Raw genomic sequence first — 22,527 nt, forward strand, 5'->3', positions numbered from 1 at the left:
GAAGCCATAAGAGGTAGGTGATGGCCATGAGAAGTGGTTGGTCGGATAATAAATCATTGGTTGTTTGCTATGAGAAGTAGTTGATGATTGTAAGCTGTATTTGGTGAGTGTAAGAAGTGGTTTGTGGTTTTGAGAAGTTATTCTTTTTTGTGTTTTTTTATTTTATTGTTTTTGTTGTTGTTGTTGTTGTTTTGTTTTTGTTTGTTTTTTGTGTATTTTTTTTAAAAGTAGCAATTGTTGATTTTAACTGAGTTTCAAATAGTGGTAATTAGTTTAAGGTGTGAGTGATTGGTTGGTGGTTGTAAATAGTGATCGGAACAGTTCGGAGACTTCTGAGATATTTTAAACGTGTACACGTGGGAAATCAATATTTAAATATAATGATTTAATATCTTTGCTAATACGAACTTTACAAAAGTCAGTAAATATGGAAAGTTTAAAACTTCGTGAGGCGGAGAAAAAATTGCAAAACAACGACAGCAAGTCATAGACCAAACAAGTTTTAGTAGTGGTTGGTATAGTTACAAGTTTTAGTGGTGGTTGGTATAGTTACAAGTTTTGAAATAAGAGAAAGCGGCTGATATATTGTTCGTGGCTATAGGAAATGCTTGGTGTCTGCCGCTGGTATAAAGGCAGGCTATATCCTTTATCACACTTCATTTCAGTAGAAAACCTACTTATCATCAGGTTTAGACTGATCAGAGCACAAAACCAAAAGCAGTGTAGGTCAATCTGCAGTTAATTTGACACAGGAAATAAGTGCTTTGGGCTGTGCCGAGTTGATCATCGTAAATCTCTGACTGGTATATCAATCCCAATAATCGGAATGTTATCGATCTCGCCGGAGAGGTACCCTGGGGACCAATGGTCACTGGAAACTGTTCGTTACCATGGAAATCAACTGGGTTTTTTATTCAGATAGACTTGAACACAATAAGGGACGATAAGCGATGTAATTGCATAAGTAAAGCGGACAGCTGATATTCATGTAACATAAAGATGTGGGATTAGTAAAACTCACATATCGATTTATAAATATGTAATCAACTTTATATTAAACAATTCTTTATTCTGTTATATTGATGGGGGCAAACCAATCTCAATGGGTGTGCTGAAATTACATGCACTTATGCATTCGTGAGTGCTATACACTTCATATATTTAAACATCTAATATATATGAAACACGCTTTTTAAAACCAATTCTTAATTACCTTAACTACAAATGTTGATGAATACGTTATGAAATACAACTTGAAATCCAAAATGCCCTACTACTATACTAACACTTTGTAGCGCCACTGTCGTCATGGTCAAACTTGATGCAACAGTATCATTCTTTTTTATCTATGATTTTGATCAACATTGCTGATATCAAACTTTGGGGCGTTCATACAAACGTGTATCAGACAAAATACCAACAAATCTTAACATTAAAAAATTGAAAGCTATCTTACGTTCTTATTTCATCCTATGTTATATCCCGTACCTTTATCAAAATCAATTAAAAATCGGCAAGCAAGTATCTATAAAAAAGATAAAGGAGGATGCAGAACTAGCACCTTTTAAACTTAAGACAATAAGTTTTTGCCATAAGATTCGCATTTCTATCTACATCACGTACATGTTTATATTACAACAAAGTCAGTATATATTTGTAAATAGTTTTATTTTAGTCATAAATAGTTTTATTTTAGTCATAGATAGTTTCATATTAGTCATAAATATTTTTATTTTAGTCACTGATTTATTACGACACCGTACCCACACACCACAGGGTGTGGTCTACGGAAGGAATCATGTGGAATTATAAAGAGAGAAATGTTACTTTAATTGCATCAATACATTTCTTTACCACAATCATTTTCATCAAATCAAAACACCCGCAGTTTTATTCTGAGTCTGTGTTACAAATCAAATCCACTGTCCGCCATCATATTCCTTTGTAATGAACTGTCAACAGATTGATCATTACGTGTTATTGCTTAGTTACATTGGTCAGTCCAGGTAGTGGTCAGAGGTTCACTGTCTAATCCGTAAGTACGTAACATCTTGTATGCACGTTTCGTGGACCTGGGATTCATTTGTCCGGGTTGTCTTGTCAATAACCATACTTTTTCTGAAACAGAAAATAATGGTATATTATAGCAGGGCATGCCATTGGAACGAACCTGTCGCTCAAACCAGAATATGCTATACCATAAAACAGTATGTAAGGCAACGAAATGAAAAGTCTGCCAGATAAACAGAACTGAACCAAGAAATTCATAAGTGCAAGCAAGATTTTATATACAATTTGTACGTCCTTGGTGCAAGCGATCTCATGACCGACAACTATCAAACAAACTATATATCAAATCTGGGACATATGATAGTCTTGTACGAACGACAAAGCCTTAATGTATATTTATAAAGATGTTGGTGTCTGACTTTGAAGACCAAAAGTTACAAAAACATTATATGAAACCTCGATAATCTAGGGTCGTTGCATTCATGGCGATGATAGAAACCCCTGGAGTAATAAGAGTGTTATATAGGTTGACAGTAAAATCTTTTACGCTGCAATCTTTAACGTACATGCACGCGCAGCATGTTGTCGTGGTTAGCATATTCGATTAATTACTTTGAATGGACATTAGGAAGCATTCAAAATTCAAAACTCAAATGGATGTAGGGAAGCTTATGTAGCGTAGTGCCCATCATAAAATCAACATCGAATGGTGCGTGACAGAGATGTGGAGTAAACAAATGTCGTTGTTTCTCGCAACAGCTTTTGTCGGTATGTAATAACTGATCGATACGTCGGGTCGAAGTCATGAATTTTAAAGCATTTAAAATGCTTTAGAAAAAATTGGTAAACCTTACTCTGCTATTGTTGTAAATATTATGCATTACACTAGATAGCAAAGCCACATATTTGTTATTTAGTTTTATTTTGGTAACCGTTTTAAAACGCCAAACAGTTTTAAATAACAGAGGAATGCTTTTTGATCCCAAATGATCAACTTTGAACTTGACTCACCTGACCGGAAGAATCCGTAGTTGGCGCATGCGTAAACTAACGAGAAGGATCTGTAATCTGTAGCGACTACTTGATAATCTTGAGATGACCCTAGAACAACAAAACAGGATAATTTATGGACGAGTCAAATTACTTTGATAAAGGCCATTGTACTCGTACATGTACATAATATTAATGAAAATGTATTTTTGCTCCTTTTTTCTGAAACAATAAGTGCAATTGGTGATTAATATGCACCAAAAATACCGCATATGGCATCAATTAGTTTGTGCGATTAGGGCAATAATAATTAAGCGCGATTAGCTGGAAAACTTCCAAATTAGAATTTGTATATGATGTTTATAATGACGGATGACACTAAAACGATACTATCGCTAAATTGCTATTATATCATGTTCATACAATGATCTGACTCAACATAACCACTTAAATAGAATCTTATATTAATTATACAATTGCTAAATGTTATATCAAATCAACGTTTTAAGACAGGTATACTTCTATACCAAAATCGATGATTAAATATGATTAGCGTTTTAAAAAATCGCTAAGCTTATATTGTCGTTTTCAAACAGTATTGGCGCAAACACATGATAATCGCCAAAGTCAAATCACAAATCTAATTCATTGTTTACATATCAATATTGTTGTTTATATAGTATGTGTTCGGTGTTACCGGATGGTATAAACACGAGTTGTATTACTTACATCTGGAGTAACGCAGCAGAAGTTTGGCCGGTTCATTGGTATCAGGGATCGACGCTGATCCAGTTAGAGTGTAAGATTCGCCAGACCTGAAAGTAAATAAGGAACAGTATGTTATTTCAGTCCAATGGTAATTTATATTCGGTGTATTATACACTAAAAAGGATGACTTATTTTTGTTGATCGGTTGTTATGTTTACGCTCTATTTTACGTTTTAATTAGAATTTTGGTGGTTTTTTTTTACTATTTATTTTGTATGTCAATTCTTGTTTTTTTATAATCTTATTTGTTTTCCCAGTTCTATCATTTCCTTAAAATGTGTGTTTTCTCGCATAATTTGCTATTACTTTGCATTTATTATTATTCAAATTTCTTATACACATATTTGTTCATATAATTTTTTCTTTATGGAGGAATAAATATACGACTGAAAGAGAATAGTGACGACAGATGACTAAGTGTATCATTTCAGGATTAATTTGAATATATATTTTGATGTTATGAAGATATGACACACAAAAAATGTGTGTGTAATCAACATCACTGCGAAGCGATTTATAATGAAAGTGTAATTAAACCGTTAACTTTCATTAACGGCTCATACCACTGACGCGAATGACAAATTAGCATACATACAATCACAATACCCGTGACAGAATCGCTCCTTAGGTGTAAATTTGGTGCCAAGTATACCAATCAGATATCTGTTTAATTACATGACCAAGCAATTCACTGATATACACCTATTGTAAGATAGCATATTAGTTTGTACTTCATATTTGCATCTCTGACCTCTCGCTTATTGTTTATTGTACTACATGTTACTATTATGTTATCATCGATATACATTTCATGTAAACACAATGCATTGCCAAATATTTCGCTCTAGGATTACTAGTATAACCAACCATAGCGAAAAATGACGAAATAGATAAACCTTCAAAATCATGAGATATTAAGCAAAGATATTTACGAAGACTTGTCCATTCACTTGTTGTGTTGGTCATAGGTTATGCAAAAAAATAAAGCATGATCTTGCATACAATATTATTGTTTTCAATTTTTCTATAGAATCAGTTTTCGAAAATTATTTCTTATGACTAAATATTAGAAATTGATGTTACAGAAGATGTGGTATTATATCAAACCTACCGCTGTAGTAGTGGTTAGCTCTTTCAATAGACTCATGTTGTCTATGGCTATTCATGCAATACAACCTCGTGATGCACTGCGTCACTAAAAATATTATTTTGTCGTAAACTTTTGAACTTTATATTCAGAAAACAGGCTGGGGGTTACATTAACTATATACAGGAAGCAAATAGTGAGATTCGCGTTAAAATATCACGCAATGTTCACGTACTGAGAATCGCAATCACAGCTTTCTTATAACTTACTGATGCATTTTTTCGAAATTGCGGGATACATTTATAAATTGTTGTAAAACATATCTAGATATAAGAGAAAAATATTTTCACATGTGGATAGAAACGATAGATATCCTACAAGATCACAAAATGTTGTAAACCTTTGACAAGCCCAGATACATGTATTACTCCAGTTGTGACCCTTGAGTCCCTATTCCCTACATCAACATACGTCTGATACAGTACTAACCTGTCCAAGCCTCCAGATGTGATTTCCATGGAGCCGTCGTCTGTCATGGCGAATGAGGTATGTCCGCAAGTTGTAGAGGAGCTGTACCAAGCTGCTGGGTAACTCTCCATTTCATACCAAGTCCCGCCATACTATAAACAAAAAAGTTACGTCCATGTCATCGTCTGGTATCTGGGAAAAATTTCACGAACATTCCTTTAGCATGCTCCACTGCCGATAGAGCATAATATCAAAAATGTTCATTAAATGAACAATGATTGATGTTTACTCATGTAAATGCATGTCTAACACAAAAATTATATAAGATAATTCATTTTGCTTTTTTTATGGATACACAATCAGTACTTCATTCCATATGAGCATAGAGACAGAGAATTTTTCCGGGACAAACTTAATTGTTTTCAATATTTTTTATATTGAAATTAAATAAGAAACTTTTCAATGGAAGTAATGGTGTAAAGTAAGTAATTTTTGTAACTGAAGAAAGATTATAATTTGTGCTGCTGTTTTTGATAGATAAAAATACGATTCATCAGCGGTGTAGCATTTTTACCTGTAAGGGTTGCTTAACTTAAAATTCTCAATAGAAATACATTACCTAAATAAAGGTAAGTTTCTCATTTTCTTAGAAGTACATGTATTACTTCTGTAATGCTTTTTCTATGAAGAAATGGAAGTTAAAGACTTCTTAAGGTTAAGGAAAGATCGTGAAACTGAGCTCTCATTGGATTGCTCTCTTGATAGTGAAGTCTATTTTAATGACGGATATCACAAGAGTACTTATCACATATAGGTATCATCATACACTCGTAACACTTATCCTCAGATAAACTTCTATTTTTAAGTAGATGTTGACCTTACACTGATAAAACAGAAGACGATGTCTTGTCCTCTCTAATCTGATATCAGTTTTAAAATCTGAATGCAAAATAACCCGTTAGATGCTAATTTTTTAACGAGCGATTAGGCTAATTTTAGCACTACTGTCTATTACCTCCACTTAAAGAAAACGAAGAATTGAAGATATAGGATGTTTACTTTTAGCATTTATGGTAAAGAATTTTAATTCCAAGTAGGATATTCCAACTTATTTTTGCATGCGATCAACTTTTGCGTCAATTGCGGACAGTAAAACAATAGCGAAAATTGAACGTCGCGAAAACTCGCCTAATACTTGTAGAGTAGAAGTATACGATGAGCTATAGCGCGAAAACACGACATTAAATGGCCACCAAAAAGGAGTAAATTTACAGCAACAGAACGAAAACATGTCAAAATCAACATGAAACTTACTTTGCTCATTTCAAAGTTCCTCTTCGAAGGTACATCCGGGCATCTGCCCCAACTTATGATCTGACCGGAAGTGACGCCGAATATCGCCGCCACTAGAAGGAAGATAGAAGTACAGGCCATGCCGAATGGTTGTGAAGAGTTCCTAGTGATGATCGTCTGATGGTGTACGATGTTGATGAAGAGGATACTTCTCGGCCGGCAATTATATAGCCCGGAGAGTCTGGTCACCGGGTATCGGTCGACCTTGGATAAGGTGACTACACATGGATATTATCGGTCACAGACGTCCATGGCGATATATTATTCACGTGCACCCTTTGATGGTTAGTTATGACCGACCAGGGGTCAGTTTTATTGTTTGCATATCATCAGTCTCAGACATAAACAGATTAGCTGGACATTGTCCAAGGTCAGTTTATTTGTCATAAGATAAAAGATGAGCCATAATTAATGCGTATGATCAGATAGAAGCTATATCGGTATAATTAAAAAATATATTACAATGGAATACTACTTTTAGACCAAGGTATATGAACTAATGAGCACTCTACACAAAAATATCCCTTACAGACATTCAATAATAAGAAAAACACATCCATATTTAGAACCCATAGAACACCGGTAAATGAAAACAAAATACTGACTGTAACGGAGATTTCGAACTCAAGTATATGGAGATGTTTTCTTTAACTTGAAGATTACTCTTTTGTGGAAGAAAATTTAAAAAAAAGGTTATAGGTTTACCATGTTAGTTATATGCAGTTTAAAAATAAAACTTATAATAAATATAAATATACAATGTAGAAATTTTGTAAATAACAAATCAGAATATTTTTTTAATGTTATTCACCGTCAAAGTATCACCATATTGGGTATTACAATATTTACAATATGTATAGATTGTAATTTCAAAATAAAAGAATTCAAAATTAAATGAAAGTATTGTCAATATAAGTTTGATATTTACATTGGTGATAACATACCTGTATGGCCAATTCAAGATGCGACACATGATATCAGTACCCTTATCATACATATTGTTTTTCATTTGCAATGATTTAAGCAATTTGAAAAAATATAAATATGCATAGAACGACAAACACGAAAATTGAAACAGTATAGTCTTATCAATGTTGTTAAAGTATTTGCTTTTAATAATCTCTATATTTCTGAAGCAAAGAGTCAATTTTTAACATTTTGGCCAGTCAATATCAATAATCTTTATATTACTTTAAACTTATGTACAATTCTATATATAACCAAATGTGTGCATATCGGTCGCATAGTGCGGTTATTTATGTATGCAATGCATATGCTAATTCTACAGTTAAATTCATATTATTCTATTGCCTTTACTAATTAAGAAAACACAACATCAGCTTTACTAGCAAATCTCATTAATTCGATAGAGATCATTTTCTCAATCTCTCTTACGATTGAGAGGTTAGCGATTTAAATAAGTTTGTCAAAGAGCATCAACATCTGTAGATGATCTTGCTGTGCTATTAAGTCTAAATCTAAGTCACCGTATCTGGGTCCTATGTTCAATTTTCTTGACAATAACATGAACAATGTCTTTCGTAATTATCTACCAATAATATGTCTAACACAGCGTAACCGGATCACCAGAGATTGAATACCGGTATTAAAAAATGGTTTCTTCTGAAAAATGATACGAGTCTTTGTTCAGTTCTACTAAAATCACGGTCGCAACACTGTATACAATATCAGGTTTTCATTGCTTGTTGTTTTTAACTATATCGGATTTCCAATAAGGGCCATGGAACCGCGGTCACTGTATACTTAATGCAATGTTTTGTTTTATTGTTTGTTGTGCTCAAACATATCAGATTTCTTTTTTCTATGAAATAATTACCCCATTTTATCAGTTAGTTAGAAACTGCGACGCTATATTTCATTTAAAAGCTGATGCGGTAAATGTTTTTTGAAGTACAGTACATTTGATGCAAATGTTCATTACAAACAAACTTCATCTATGTGTTTTGCAGTTTTTGTTTTTGTTTTTTTGTTTTAATTAAATATATATTTTTTGTTTCGGGTCAAGCCTCGTCAAAAGAATTGGAATCCAGGCTTTCGAAAGACGTAAAAGAATTTATTCAAAATCTTTTTTTTAGATCAGAGAATGATGAAGCACCAATTCTCTTTTGTCCAATTTCTCGTCGCCGTAAGTAGCGATATTGATTATGATGTTAAAAGCGAACAAAGACGCGCAGTAAAGATTGTGGTATGTAAAACAAAATGCTTAAAGAGAATATTCTGATTTTATTCCCCTGCATTGTCAATAATTTGTTTACACGCAATCGCACATATTGTCAGTATTAAGTCATACACATAGAATTGCTTGGATGATAAGCTTTCAAATATAATAGTAATATATCTATATGGACAAACCTTGCTTTCTCATATACACCAGTACTAATAGATTTCAAACAAAACAGACACAAATTCACAGACAAGATCCGTGTTTGTTAGGAAAATCTGGAATAAATGTAATATACATGTGTCATTGGCGTTGTTTCCGGGTAAATTATGATCATTATATTCATATAAATGAGAATCTAAACATTAGGGGAAAACATCAAATGTACATAATGTGTATCCCTGGTAATATTGAGTATAACTTTAAATATACGACCGCTGGTTTGAGTATTTGCATTCCCCTTTTGCAAAAAAAAAATTGTTAAAATCATGAATTGTGGTTCTACTGATTGGTAACATAACCAAACAATGGACGTCAACTTCAGGCTGATGTTTGATCGTTTGGACTCCAAGAAGTTGTCTTATTAAGCAGGTGGTCGTTTTCAACAAGTAGTTCCTAAGCAAGTTGAACACGTTTCAGTATTGTTTGTTGTATATATTATTGAATAAATATAGCTCTTTAGAAATGCCACAATAATTATTAACAACAAATAAAACAAAAATGTTTGATGCTTTGTTTTTTACCCCATTTATCACAACAATGCGTGGACTTTTGGTTGTATGTAGAAACAGATATACACTTATCAACTCATACTTATCGGGTATTCGTGTGGAAAACCAAGAATCAGTAATATACACGTGTGTTACATAAATGGCAACTGTAATATATAATTTTAGGAAACAATGCCTGGGCGTCACGGAGAAAACACAAAACGGATCAGCATTGTGATGAGCACGTATCATACCGATATTAGATATTCCACAGGCTGTTTGACGCGGAGACGATATAACGTGTTTATAGTCGATCGATTACCAGTAAACAGATTGACGACATCTTGTTAGTGTTGAGGGGTCTCTGACCGGGTGTGTTAGATAGCGACAGAATAGTAACATATTGAAGATATACATTCGACATAACGATGATTTACTCCAGGACATTGCACCGCTTTCCTGTAATATTCCAAACACACACACTATTTATTAAACACACTTGGTACCTCTTACGACTTCTAAAGATAGGGTTTATTTTGACTTTTTCGTTCGATTGATGGCAAGGGTCATTTAAAAACGTAACAATGGCGAACGGAAACCGGAGTACCAGGAGAAAACAATCTCGACCTGAATCAGTGCAAGAGTACACTGTGGCTACACTAAGGTTTTAACTGATATGTTCAATATAGAGGCTAGTTGCTAATATGTCAGAACACCCTAATTTTTGGTATCCGCAGCCATTATACACAAACAGATGCTAATGGCGGAATTCCGCCTAATAATGTAAACCGTATATTATGTACAGAATAGACCGCTTACATACAATTACCAAGCGCATCGGAATATCAAGCGTCTTCACCTCTAGAAACATCATCTATTATACAAATCAATCCACAAACAGATCAAAGAGATTATTTCTTGTAGTACTATGGACATACATGTACTTTATGGGTATACAAATTGTAGAGCCTAAATACATTGTTCGTCGATTAATTTGCGTCCAAGGAACGTTGGGTTTGTGCAAAACAAGTATTAAATCCAAGGAAACGCTCACTTTTAATTTATGTGAAAGGATATGTTACTTTTTTAAACGGCATTGTGAAATATTGTAAAACATACATTTTCCATAAGTAGCTTAGTTTAATTCTCTGTTGGTACACTTGTACAAAAAGTGTTAAGTTGACCACTGATGCTGACATTTCGAGTTTTACATCATATATTTTAGAGAAGTGGACGTTTTTGTATTATCAGTTTATCGATAACATTTACCATCATTATCTTCTGTTAAAACCAAAAATTACACAGATAACATGAGATTCTCATGGCAAGGTCTAAAGCAAACTTTTGTTAAGAATAATTATATCGTAAATTTCACAACACTGCATCATGAAAGATTGTTTTAACCAACAGTAAGTCATGGAATTGAAAAAAAAGTAAGAGTTATACGTTCGGTGCCTACCAAGAAAAAAACTGTATTAAAGCCTTTTCTCAGGTGGCTTTTATGCAATGTCGATATTTTCTCGGAATAATACCGTAACATCAGGACTACGAATTGAAATATTTTACTTGGTAATTAAAGAAACTTGAATGTTCATTTTTTGAAAGTATGATTGTGAGATAGGGTGCCACATACTGACCATATAAGCCAAAGTATTTTCAGACACGTGCATCGATACATACATGTAAAGGATTTAGATTTTTATTAAAAAAAAGTAGTTTTTGTATTTAATGTCTATCATTACTGTCTGGGTATCTTGTCTTTTGTAGTGTTTACTGCCTATAAAATAGTTTGTCATTGTATGTAGTTGTCTGATTAGAGAGAGCTTTTATAATAACATTTGCCCGATCATTTTGTCTTTTGTATTGACAATAAAATATGTTTAAACTACATATTGATTTGGTTGTAATGCCTTAAGTAGATACGCATTTATATAAACAATAACAGTGGATGATAAAATGTGGACATTATTACATATCCGTACTGTATACTGAAACAGCTTCAAATGTAAATAAACCTTTCAAAACGGAGATAACGTCGCCGGCGTGTAGACATATTTCTCCATGTAAGCAGTGTATGACCCAGTCGAAGCCGAAAATCGAATTGTTAGAGACATAATCTTCAGACAAAACCATAAAATTGACAAAGGAAATCAAATATTTGGAATAAAGGATAACTGTCGAAGTATACTCCGCCAATCTGTCATTCACATCCAGTGTTTCTCGCGATACGAATTTAAGGATGATTGAAATTCTCCCATGCTCTATCATGACATTTTTATCTTTTTTGTTGTTTTATTTATCTATTTCCTATAAACGCTTAGTATCTGGAAAATATTGTAAAATGTGATTTTGTGATTGCATCATGTGCATAACTGTGCGACTTAATTGAAAAAAAAAATGAAATCCTTAAAAAACCTACTTAAGAGTCAGAGAATTATCGAAGATGAGCCGGAGAGTCTATTCGATCACTAATGTTATATATCAAAACAATATTGTTTTATTATCTTTTGACAACTAAAATCTTCTAATATAAAACTTTTCTAATCGATGTTTTAAAAACCATAATCCTACGATATGTCTTAATGCATTCCTTGAGCGAGTTTTCTCTATAATGTCCTGACTTCGATATTTCACCCGATGGCGGCTTTGTCGTGGAAAGGCAATACTGTTTCTTCCCATTCACACACGCAATTAATTGGTTAAAGATGCTACACCGCTGACAAATTGTATTTTCTCTCTATCAAAAACAGGAACAGACAAGTATTTGTCTTCAGTTCCAAAAGTTACTTACTTTACACCACCACCATTGAAAAGTTTAACTTTCTAATTTTAGTTCAAGATACAAATATTAAATAAAATAATTAATTGCATCCCGTAAAAACTCCATATCACAACGCTCTACATGGAATGAAGTACATGTACTGCCCGCGCATGAACTAAGATCAAAATTGATTATTTTGTATTATTTTTGTGTTAGTTATACACAATATATATATACACGCTTAAAACACCATTTTTTGTTCAAATGATGAGTATCGTTTATGCTCTGTGTGCGGTGGAACATCTTTAATATTTACACTTAAGATTTATTGCAGCTAACGGGAATGTTCAGGTCTCTTTTGAACATTAAACATATAACATCATTATATTTCTATCTGTTATCTATCAATTTAATTAACTGACACGACACGTACTAAAACATAAAATATTACAAATGTTCCCACAGTCTCATCAGCCTTTCCCCTCACTTAAATAATTTAGTTAACTTCAGTTTTTTCCCCACATAAATGAAATTATTTCTATAGTCTTAATTTAATGCCCTTAGCTAATTTGTGACGTCAATTCACTTGATAATTCTATTTATGTAAAGTGCAAAACAGTTTCGATACTCCAGGGGTCACTATCACTGTCGTCATATCTATCCCTGTACTTTCATAGTAAAACTGAAAGCATTTCAGGAAAAGCCCTACACTGTCTCAGCCTATATACAAGTTATCACGCCACGCCTTCAGGTTTACCATGACATAGTACAGATGATATTTTAACAGTGATAGTAACCCCTCGAGTATCGAGGATGTTCTAATTTTACACTTTACACTCAAATATGTAGAGTAACCTCCCTTTGTATGTTTCGTTGAGTTGATACGTACTAAGGTGATGCACATACGAACATTGATTTTCCACAGATATTTCAGTGAGATAAATGCTTAATATAGATAATCCGATTAAAGTGTTGTCTTGTCTAATTCCTAGCGTCAACACAAAATCAGATTTTAGAGTAAATAAGGGTTTGATGAGATGATGAGAGGACGGGTATCTTTATTCCCATCAAGGAGTTGTCAAGCTTTAATCATCAGTGATAAATGACTTAGCATCCAACAACAGGCTCCACGATGGGGGTATTCACCTTATTACAGCAGATATTAATGATAAAATCTTAATTAATCCTAGGGATTGTCTGACCCTTATCATAATCATGTAACATAAATAAACTATCAGCAGAAATAACCAGAGCAGGTGATCTTCAAAACATTCTGCGATACTAAACTCCGAACTAATGCATATAAATACCAATCACAAATCACGCATTGTTCTGACTTAAGAATAATTAACAATTCAACACAATTCACACATCACCTACAATAACAATATAGTCCTTACCTTTGAGTCCACGGTAAAATACGCTTGGTAGTATTTTCGTCAAAACTGGAACTTTTCACCTCGTATCTACGAGTTCGTTGAATGCATATTCTATCTATAGAGCGCCTCATGGCAGACAAACCTAGATATTCCAATACACAAGTGTTAAACCCTTACATCACCCTAAGGGAGCAAACATCAGGGAATCCAAATGATACGGACGTTTCGTCTGCCATCAAGAGAAGCGTGGACCAGTTCTGTATTATGTCGGCTAGAGACATTGTATTTACATATTAAGTCAATAAAACAGAGGCCAGCAGAATTACTCAATGACGTGAACTCGTCTTATCTTCCGACTGTGAAACCATAGAACAGATCACAGCATCAATGTTGTCCACCAATGGCCTTCCTGTCAGTGTGAGACCATAGAGTAAACACACTATCAATATATACTGTTGAACTGATGTGTTAATTGCAGACTAATGTCAAGTGGTTGTAACGTACGGATTCCAAAAGCTATTTATTCTCAATACCAAATAATACGGTTCCAGTGACACGTGCAATCTGGATGTCCGGTACAGAGGTTAACTACCATCACAGAAGACAAACGTCTTCTTATATACGATTTGGATTGTACCATTGCGTCAATGAAGAGGGCTGTTCCTACAGGGCGTGCACTAAATCGTCCCACACGTATCTCTCCTAATGATGATAACTCAATAGGTTGTAAAGGAAAGCGTCTTAGAACTGTCACTTTGACCATCCGCCTTAAGTCGACTTTTTGTGGTCGACAGAACTCTCCACAATATCTGCCCGACGACTTCACGGGCGAACGAACTCTCAACAATAGCTGCCTGGCGACTTCAGGGACGAACGTTTAGCAGTGCATCTGAGAGCTTATACTGGACACCTATCGAGTAATACACTCGGCAATACCAGCAGTGCTAACTATATATCGATAATACTAAGTTACATTGTAGTACATCAACAAAGACACAATAAAATATATAGGCTTGTCGGTATACATTAAGGACCAACTGTAGGAGCCATACGCTATCTTTTCCCGGTTTTTGTGGAGGGGAAATTTGATAAAAAATTATATACTACATACAGTGGTTTATCTACCGTGACTTGTAATTGATCATGTTCATCTATATTTCAAAAATAATGGTTCATACAGTGTAAAAGTGACCCAATTTCAAAATCCTTTTATTGTTTCTTTTAAATTTGTATGGGTACTGGACTCGGGATACGCACATTAATTGATCTAATTAACTATTAATTATGTTTTTATATTCATATATCTGTAAAGTTTGAATGAAAATGTCGTTTTTCTATCTCACTTTACACATCACAATGAAAATAATGTTTCTTGCTATGACCAATGTTAAGAGACATCAACAAAAGGCTCCCCTTAGAAGTGTGGGATATAGAATACATCAATCCCAATATCTTTTTATGATAATTCAGTAAGATCAACAACGATCTACACTTGATATATGCATTGCGTTTAACACAATCGAGATAAGAAAAAGCATGACCAGCTATGACTAATGCTAGATGCATGCTTCAATATTTTTAATTTACTTTTGTCATCACTAAAAACATTTATGGTTGTTATTTTACGTTAGTTTAATTCGTCTGGCCTTATTGGTATCACTCTAACTTCTGGAATACTCATTCTGCTTTTCCATGTAAGTTTGAAACATATTCTCCATCTGTATGTTCTATAGATATGTCTTCTATGTTGCTTTCATTAATCGATTTCATGATTACAGAATTCCCTAATGATCCTAGCAGGGCTTAAGTATTTAGTGAACGATGATTATGTAAGCCCTAAATGTGCAATTGTAGGCCAGGGGAAACACGCTTATATGATGCCAAGAAATGGGTTACAATTCAAACCAAGAGAAGGCTAGCATTGATGGTACTGATCATTTCGTATATCGCCGCCATGGCCTCGATCAAGTTATAAAAGAAAATGAGTTTGTCGCAAATGCATCACGTTCACTGATGAGAATCGGATATTAGATTGCGAAGCTCGGGCCGTTTCTAAAGTGATGCGACACGCAGGGAAGACTACATAGGAGTGCAATCTAGTGGATCCATACGGTAAAGACAGGATAGAAATTTTAGGGCAGGGTAAAATGATTAATTGGTTATAGTGATTCTTTAATTCATTAATGTTGAATCATTTAAATCAGTATCGAAAGGTTTAGATATCTATTTTTTTTTTTAGATATTGATTTAATTCTATTATTAGTATTTTTTTTATATATTTGTATGACTTTTTTAGTCTTTGAGGTTAAATACAATTTGAGGTATCTGAACAATGATATCTCTTCTTAACATGACAGGGTTCATCGTAACGAATATCATAACTCTACGTCCACATTCATATATGCATTTTCAGACCTACGATCTTTGAGGACAGCGATAAAAAATAATCATGGTACCATTCACTCACTTAATGTTTGTTAATTGTAAATTCGAAGTCATTCTTAAAGTATAATGTTCTCACACTATTTCTTCCAACCTTTGGTATGTTTATGTCAGATTTGATATTCAAATGCTTCTTGCAACCGTGACGGTCTTAAGATCTGCTCATCGTAAAACAAGGCGTTATGCGGGTGAATGAATCCCGCGAGGAAAATTTACTAAAGTCGTGTCCAGATTAGCATATATCAAATTATATTCTCCGATTTCGAGTTAGGTTCCCTGAATGACTTTCATAACGCGTTTATAATGTGGTCAACACTTTCCACTGTATACTAAAATATTTGTTTTTCTTTTGATTTAGTACTCCAGTGGTCGAAGAGGCCACGCCCCCCATCCGCTCCAACTGTCTTGTTAATAGCTCCCAGTGTATTTTTTTAAATTTTATTTCACATCATATTACAACCAGGGTCATATAAAGATGTGTCTTCTTAGGGAGATGCAGAAAAACCGGAATACACAGGAAAAAAAATCACCGACCTATGGTCAGTACCCGACAATCACCCTAAGTGAGATCGAACTCAGAACCCGTGGGCCATTCGACACTGAAGCACATGTATATGATCTGTTTTAGACAACATATAGGTCATTCGACTCTGTTTACCATCATCGATGTCATTACGATCTGGAAGTCTTCACATAGTTCAATGCATATAGATGCATGTATAACTTCTCAATTACAAGTCTTCGAGGTCTCATTCAAATATCGATTCGAATGTTGCAGTTTCCAATATAAAACTCCAATTACTGAAGCATTCGTATACAAAACCGCGCACTTCAACTTATTACACAAACACTTCATGAAATAGATAATCGCTCTTGGATGAGAATCAGCTACTTTTATAACCACGACTATTCTGAAATAGATAATCGCTCTTGGATGAGAATCAGCTACTTTTATAACCACGACTATTCTGAATAAAGCAAGCAGGCATTGACATTGACTTCCAGTGATAAGAAGAAACTTGATGGACAAACTATATTTTCGTAGCCTATCCATTATCCCAGTAAAGGCATTAAGAATTCACTTCGGTAGTATTTGATACTAAAAGGAATCATCTCATATGTTATCATGGATTTGGTTTCGTCAGAGATTTGTTAACGGCAGTGGGCGCCTAATTACTTTTTACAGATTTGGAAATAGGCTGCTTTATTTAGCACTGTCTACTCTTCCCCATCAGTATTAATTGTATTACTCTATCTTCAGCCCCTTCTTCACTGGCATCGTTAGACATTTTGCGTCAGTCCACCCGCACAGTTACCGGCAACGAAGTATGGTGGGTGATATATATATCACTGTCTGTGACTTTACAAACAAATCCTAATTAGTGTAATTTGAATATAGAAATGTTTTAACACATCACTTTTATCTGTATAGCACGAGTGCACTTCATGGCTCTACCTTCTGGTTTCATATGATAGATTATATTTAATACGTGTTTTCAAAAAGAAATTTTAGAAGGTAAAAACTTATACTTCAATGGATTGTTCTGAAACAGTTTCTCAGAACAACATCAATGAACCCAAGACAAACTCATAGCCTAACTATAATATTCGATCACCTTCTGTAGATATTATTACTTTCAATAGATTTTTTCTTCGCGACTTACACGAAAATCATAAGAAAATTAAACACGTGTTCCCTATACCAAACCAATAACTGTAAATTAACTGGTTTTCGTGGCGACTATTATTCGCGATTACGAACCGAATGGCTTTGTCGCGGCGAATTTATATCGTAATTTAGACAGGTATGTCTCTACTTTTCAGTTGTATGACTATTTTTCGCGGTGTTTTATTTTTTAATAAAATCACGGTAATTAAGAAAAAAATAAGTTGGTCATCGGACAATGCAGTTAAACTCTAAATCGACAGGAAAACAGTTGGATAAAACTTCAATCACTACCATATGACGATAGTTGTTCCATCTATATATCAATTACACTTTTAAATAAGTCAAATCTTATTTCATAATTGTATGTCAACTTAACACCAGGGCGATAATTTCGCAAAGTTACTTCAGCATAAACTTTGATAATGTCGAAGATACTATTTTGAGTATAAACTAGTTTGCATATTCATTAGATGGGTATATTGGAGAGGGTCCTTATTGAGTCTTGTTTATCATACAGAATATTCTGTTGTTTGTCCTATCGTTGTTGTTCTTTTTAAAGAAGATATGATCGAAGCAACAACAAAAATCAACTCATGTTTGGACATTGATATAGACGAAATAAAGATACAAAATTATTCTGATAGAAAAAATTGCATTTCCCTAGAACTCTTCAATCCATGACCAGTAAGTTTATTTTATGTTTTATAAATACATAAAAACAACTTCCCAACTGCCTCTAGACACCAAAAAGGATGGGCGTGAAAAACAAAAAGGATGGGCGTGAGAATTAAACATCTGGAATTGTAATAAACAAGCTAACACTTCTAGGTATTGGCCACTTATCGTTGTTGACTAAGCATTATAATTTTTTTCAGTTCACAGAGATAATTGTCATTTGACATCCAATACATGGTAAAATGTGGCTGGATATATTACAACACTTACCTGTCTCACACTTCATTATCTAATGGCATTATCTAATGGTGAAATGTAGATTATGTCATTAGATAAGATGCGGATATAACTTGTTTTACTTCTCGGAACCTCTATTCTAGGTGTGGAAAAATGATAGGAGAGATGAAGAGGAGAGAAAAGTCGGTACCAGACAGAATCTGACCTCTCGTTATAAAATTTAGTCATGATCTCGGTTGGCATATGAATATCGTAAGGTTATCAAGTTATCCCATGGCATTTTGACTTTCAAAGTTGTATAATTGATAAATACAGAAATGCGTAACGGCATCGTGTACAGGTGGAATTATTTTTGGGGTGGAAACATTCATTTATGGTTTTTTAATCCACAATCGAAAATAGTCACTAACTTTTAAAAAAAAAAATTAATTTTGCACTTTTATTATAGATGACTGTGTCAAACCTGGCGTGCTGCGAACAGTTTTAAAACAATTAAACGAAAATAAAATATTCTTTCTTTGTTTAATAATGTGTTTTCACAATCTAAACCTATGGTAACGTGCTCCTACGTATTAACACTGGCGTGCCACCTCTCGGTCACGAGGTGGATTTTTTTTTCTCCTTTTGTAACTTATCTAAAAAACTGATTTAAGATTGTTCGAGAAATCGAGGCTAGGCACTGATCATACACCGGCGTTTTTCTCGTGGTAAGTTTTCGTCGCCTACTAAACCTAGAACGTCATTGAGTTACACCAAGTATTAATGGACTAAGATAAACACATTTTTAGTATAACACATTAACACCTAATTGAGTAATTATAGATTTTACGCAGCGTATGATAACTTTTGAAAGATTCGGTTTTAGTTTTTTTACGCAATTCGTTACACCAAGCAAGAATTTATGTATCAAAATCTATTGTTCTTCTTCTGTCGTTTATCATACCGAATGGCTTCGAAATTGCAGTACAACCACCGGCAATTCCTACTTCCGGAGTGAACTCTAGCACGCGCTTTAATGACAGTGGGATGGTAACCTTTAAATGGTATTGATTCTGGTTTGACATTGAAGGTGTATTTGATTTGGGATTGTCGCCACGGATTCGGAAGTCACGACCCGGAGCAAGAATATGTGACGTCATGTATACTATTTTAAAACTTCAGACCTCGTGTGGGCTGTCAATTTATGTTTTGTAGTTTTGACGCAATAGGTCCTACCAAAGACCAATGATATAAGGGTGCATTGCAAAATAAGAATTCTCCCCTTTTTATGATGACATGCCGTTATAGATTACAGATTTGGTGACTAATTAAAAAATCTCTAGCCTTCCAGTGACAACTGTTTTGTTGTCTGATTGCTTGTAATGGATGGGTTCAATGAAAGATTTTATGGGAACCCAAAACTGAAAGTGTTTGAAAGCTTCCAAATTGGACCATTTTCTTTTTGCTAATTTTTTTTAAACTAGTGGATGAGTCAATATGTACTAATACCAATAAATCAGCAGGTATTTTTAGATTTACATGTATTACGTTTCCTACATTCTAGGCGGTATGAACACAATTGGAAATAGTCGTATTCAATGTAACGCATTAAAACTTAACGCAGCTGCCCTAACTATAATGACTAAACTTGCATCATATTTGCAACACTTCAAACACATTTAACTTCGTCTAAATAACTGTGATATTTGCGTCAATGTTGGAAGGTGAAATATTAGAGTATTTACGAATACTCTGATGAAAAAAGATGCTTGCCTAGTAACTTTTGTAAGATATACCAATACATCAAAATGATTTTTGTCAACAATCTTTTACTGTTACTAGTAGCTAATATTTCTTGCCGTTGTGATATTTGAAAGACATACTAATTAATGTAGATCTTAAAATTTGTTCCATTGATGTTTGGTGTGTTTAGACATCGAGTATAGAATACATAAATATCATCATTTAGTTTGATTTGATGTGTGAAAGCTAAATGTCATACAAAATCAGCGACCAGTAACAACAATTACTTGAGAAAATCTTCACTCTTACTAGGAGCCAAGAGTTCTTGCTTTGGTAATATTTGTAAGATATACGAAAAAACATCCCCGAATGGTCCTTTCTCTTTTATCTACAAGTATTATATTATAATAAACAAAAGAATATCGATTGCGGTCTTAATTTGTCCATCATGTCTGGATTATAAGCATAATATTATGTTTTAGAGTAACCGTAAGCACATGCTGCTTTCGTGGTCTTGTACCAGGTATTAAGTAAATATCCGGGTGTGTTTTCAATAACGTTATAGTAGGTATAAGAAGTCCTGTGACCAATAGAAGTATATTGCCCATTGTCACGCAGAGAGCCGATTATACAGAAGTGTATTTGACCAGAACTGAATGGTTTTTAACCGTTATTAGTGCCGGCGGTAACAACATCAAAACAATATGGGATCTCTTTTATTGATTCGTTATAACTGGAACAAGATGCTTGTCACCCTAGTTACAAGTATCGCGTCAGGTGACATCGATCGATTGTTGATGACTCAATTATATCAATGGTGCCATATAATACACTATGCATAGTATCTGCATAGTATCGGGTATCTCGCAAGGAAACGACCTCGTCAGTTTTCTCTCTCGTTTTGATGGCGATTTGACTTTGACACACTTCATTACAAGATGGGATCCCGTGTTATGGCGGCATTATATAAATCACGTTGTGCTGTAACAGACATAAGTCGTCTATGTCATTGTGGGAAGCTTTTTAAGGGGACATTTCTAAGGTTTCTGGTTGTTTTATTGTACAAGACACGTCGTGTATCAATTAGCACGTCCACTTCGAGTGTCAGCATTTCCGTGTCAAATTTTCGTCCAATATTTCAATTACATAGAAATTGTGACCTTTTGATGCATTTCACGCGTGACATTTTAGTTATGCCTATATAATTCATGACCTTGCAGTTACATTTTTATATGTGACCTCCAGGATACATTTTTACATGTGACCTTCATTAACAGTTTTACACGTATCCTTTTAGTAGTGTTTTACATGTGACCTTTCAGATATATTTTTGAAATGTGACCTTTGAGGCATTTTGAAGACTTGTTCAGGCTCCTTTTGACATTTTAATGTTTTCATCACATGTTAGGTTTGAGCCGTACAAGTTGTGTGACCTTCAAGTTAAGATCTACAAAGATGACCTTTGAACCATTTAATTACATATTACGTATAACCATTCGATTATTGATTAGTTATGATCAACCATTAATAGACAGAACATCGGTTATGACCCCATAGGAGTCACACCATTTACTTCTTCTAATATGTTTCGTCAGTTTATTATTTTAAAAAAAAGTCTATTAACGTTGTTTTAATGCATGATTTGTTGCATATAAAGCGCCTACTTAATAAAACCCAACAAGGCATGCAATTGCAATGGCTATGAAGTAATTCGCAGTCTTTGTAATCTGAGCTGATACACTAATGATAAAAAACTGAGATCGCTTCTAAAGGTCTCTGTGGAGATTGATGGCCTGTATACCCGCTGTCTCTTCCTCATTACCTGTGTGGTTGATCTACAGATGCAATTTGATGTCGTTTACAGAAATCCTGGCTCTACTTGAATGATGAGGAGCTAATAAAACTAGAAGAAGCAGCTGGTCATCGTTTCCGGAAGCCTAGTCGCCGACCTACTTTCACGATCGGAGCATTTCTTTCGGAACACCATGTGGTTTGACGATATCTTCAATGAAAAATAATTAGATATTGTTTTGATTATTTTTGTTTGGTGTTTTTAAGTGTTTGTGTCCTTCAA

The 22,527-nt window shown here is 34.1% G+C and overlaps 2 protein-coding genes across 4 annotated transcripts in view; both read right to left on the bottom strand.

Annotated features, from left to right (window-relative positions):
* LOC138321895 (GTPase-activating Rap/Ran-GAP domain-like protein 3) overlaps window positions 1-22,527 on the bottom strand; it is a 128,336-nt gene that overhangs the window by 76,928 nt on the left and 28,881 nt on the right. The window contains exon 1 of one of the 3 annotated variants that reach the window (XM_069265911.1): window positions 13,730-13,911. The exons of the other annotated variants lie outside the window; for them this stretch is intronic. Within the exon in view, the coding sequence (XP_069122012.1) occupies window positions 13,730-13,839 (110 nt within the window). The 5' untranslated portion in view covers window positions 13,840-13,911. Of the gene's footprint in view, window positions 1-13,729; window positions 13,912-22,527 lie in introns of those variants that run through there. 3 annotated transcript variants of the gene reach the window in all.
* On the bottom strand, window positions 1,650-7,360 carry LOC138322543 (apolipoprotein D-like). Its single transcript, XM_069266557.1, has 5 exons — window positions 6,638-7,360; window positions 5,345-5,475; window positions 3,730-3,815; window positions 3,022-3,111; window positions 1,650-2,118 (listed from the first exon to the last, which is right to left on the bottom strand). The coding sequence occupies exons 1-5, from the start codon at window positions 6,755-6,757 to the stop codon at window positions 1,985-1,987; spliced, it is 561 nt and encodes a 186-aa protein (XP_069122658.1). The 5' UTR covers window positions 6,758-7,360; the 3' UTR covers window positions 1,650-1,984.

Source organism: Argopecten irradians, chromosome 4 (assembly GCF_041381155.1).
Source record: "Argopecten irradians isolate NY chromosome 4, Ai_NY, whole genome shotgun sequence".
NCBI classification, from domain to species: domain Eukaryota; kingdom Metazoa; phylum Mollusca; class Bivalvia; order Pectinida; family Pectinidae; genus Argopecten; species Argopecten irradians.

Bases quoted from the DNA above. Each gene is read 5' to 3' on its own strand.
- LOC138322543 (XM_069266557.1), bottom strand. From the start codon at position 6,757: ATGGCCTGTACTTCTATCTTCCTTCTAGTGGCGGCGATATTCGGCGTC. The intron at 5,476-6,637 runs GTAAGTTTCATG...TTTTGTTTATAG, and splicing joins GGAACTTTGAAATGAGCAAA to TATGGCGGGACTTGGTATGA. The intron at 3,112-3,729 runs GTAAGTAATACA...TTGTTGTTCTAG, and splicing joins TCTGCTGCGTTACTCCAGAT to GGTCATCTCAAGATTATCAA.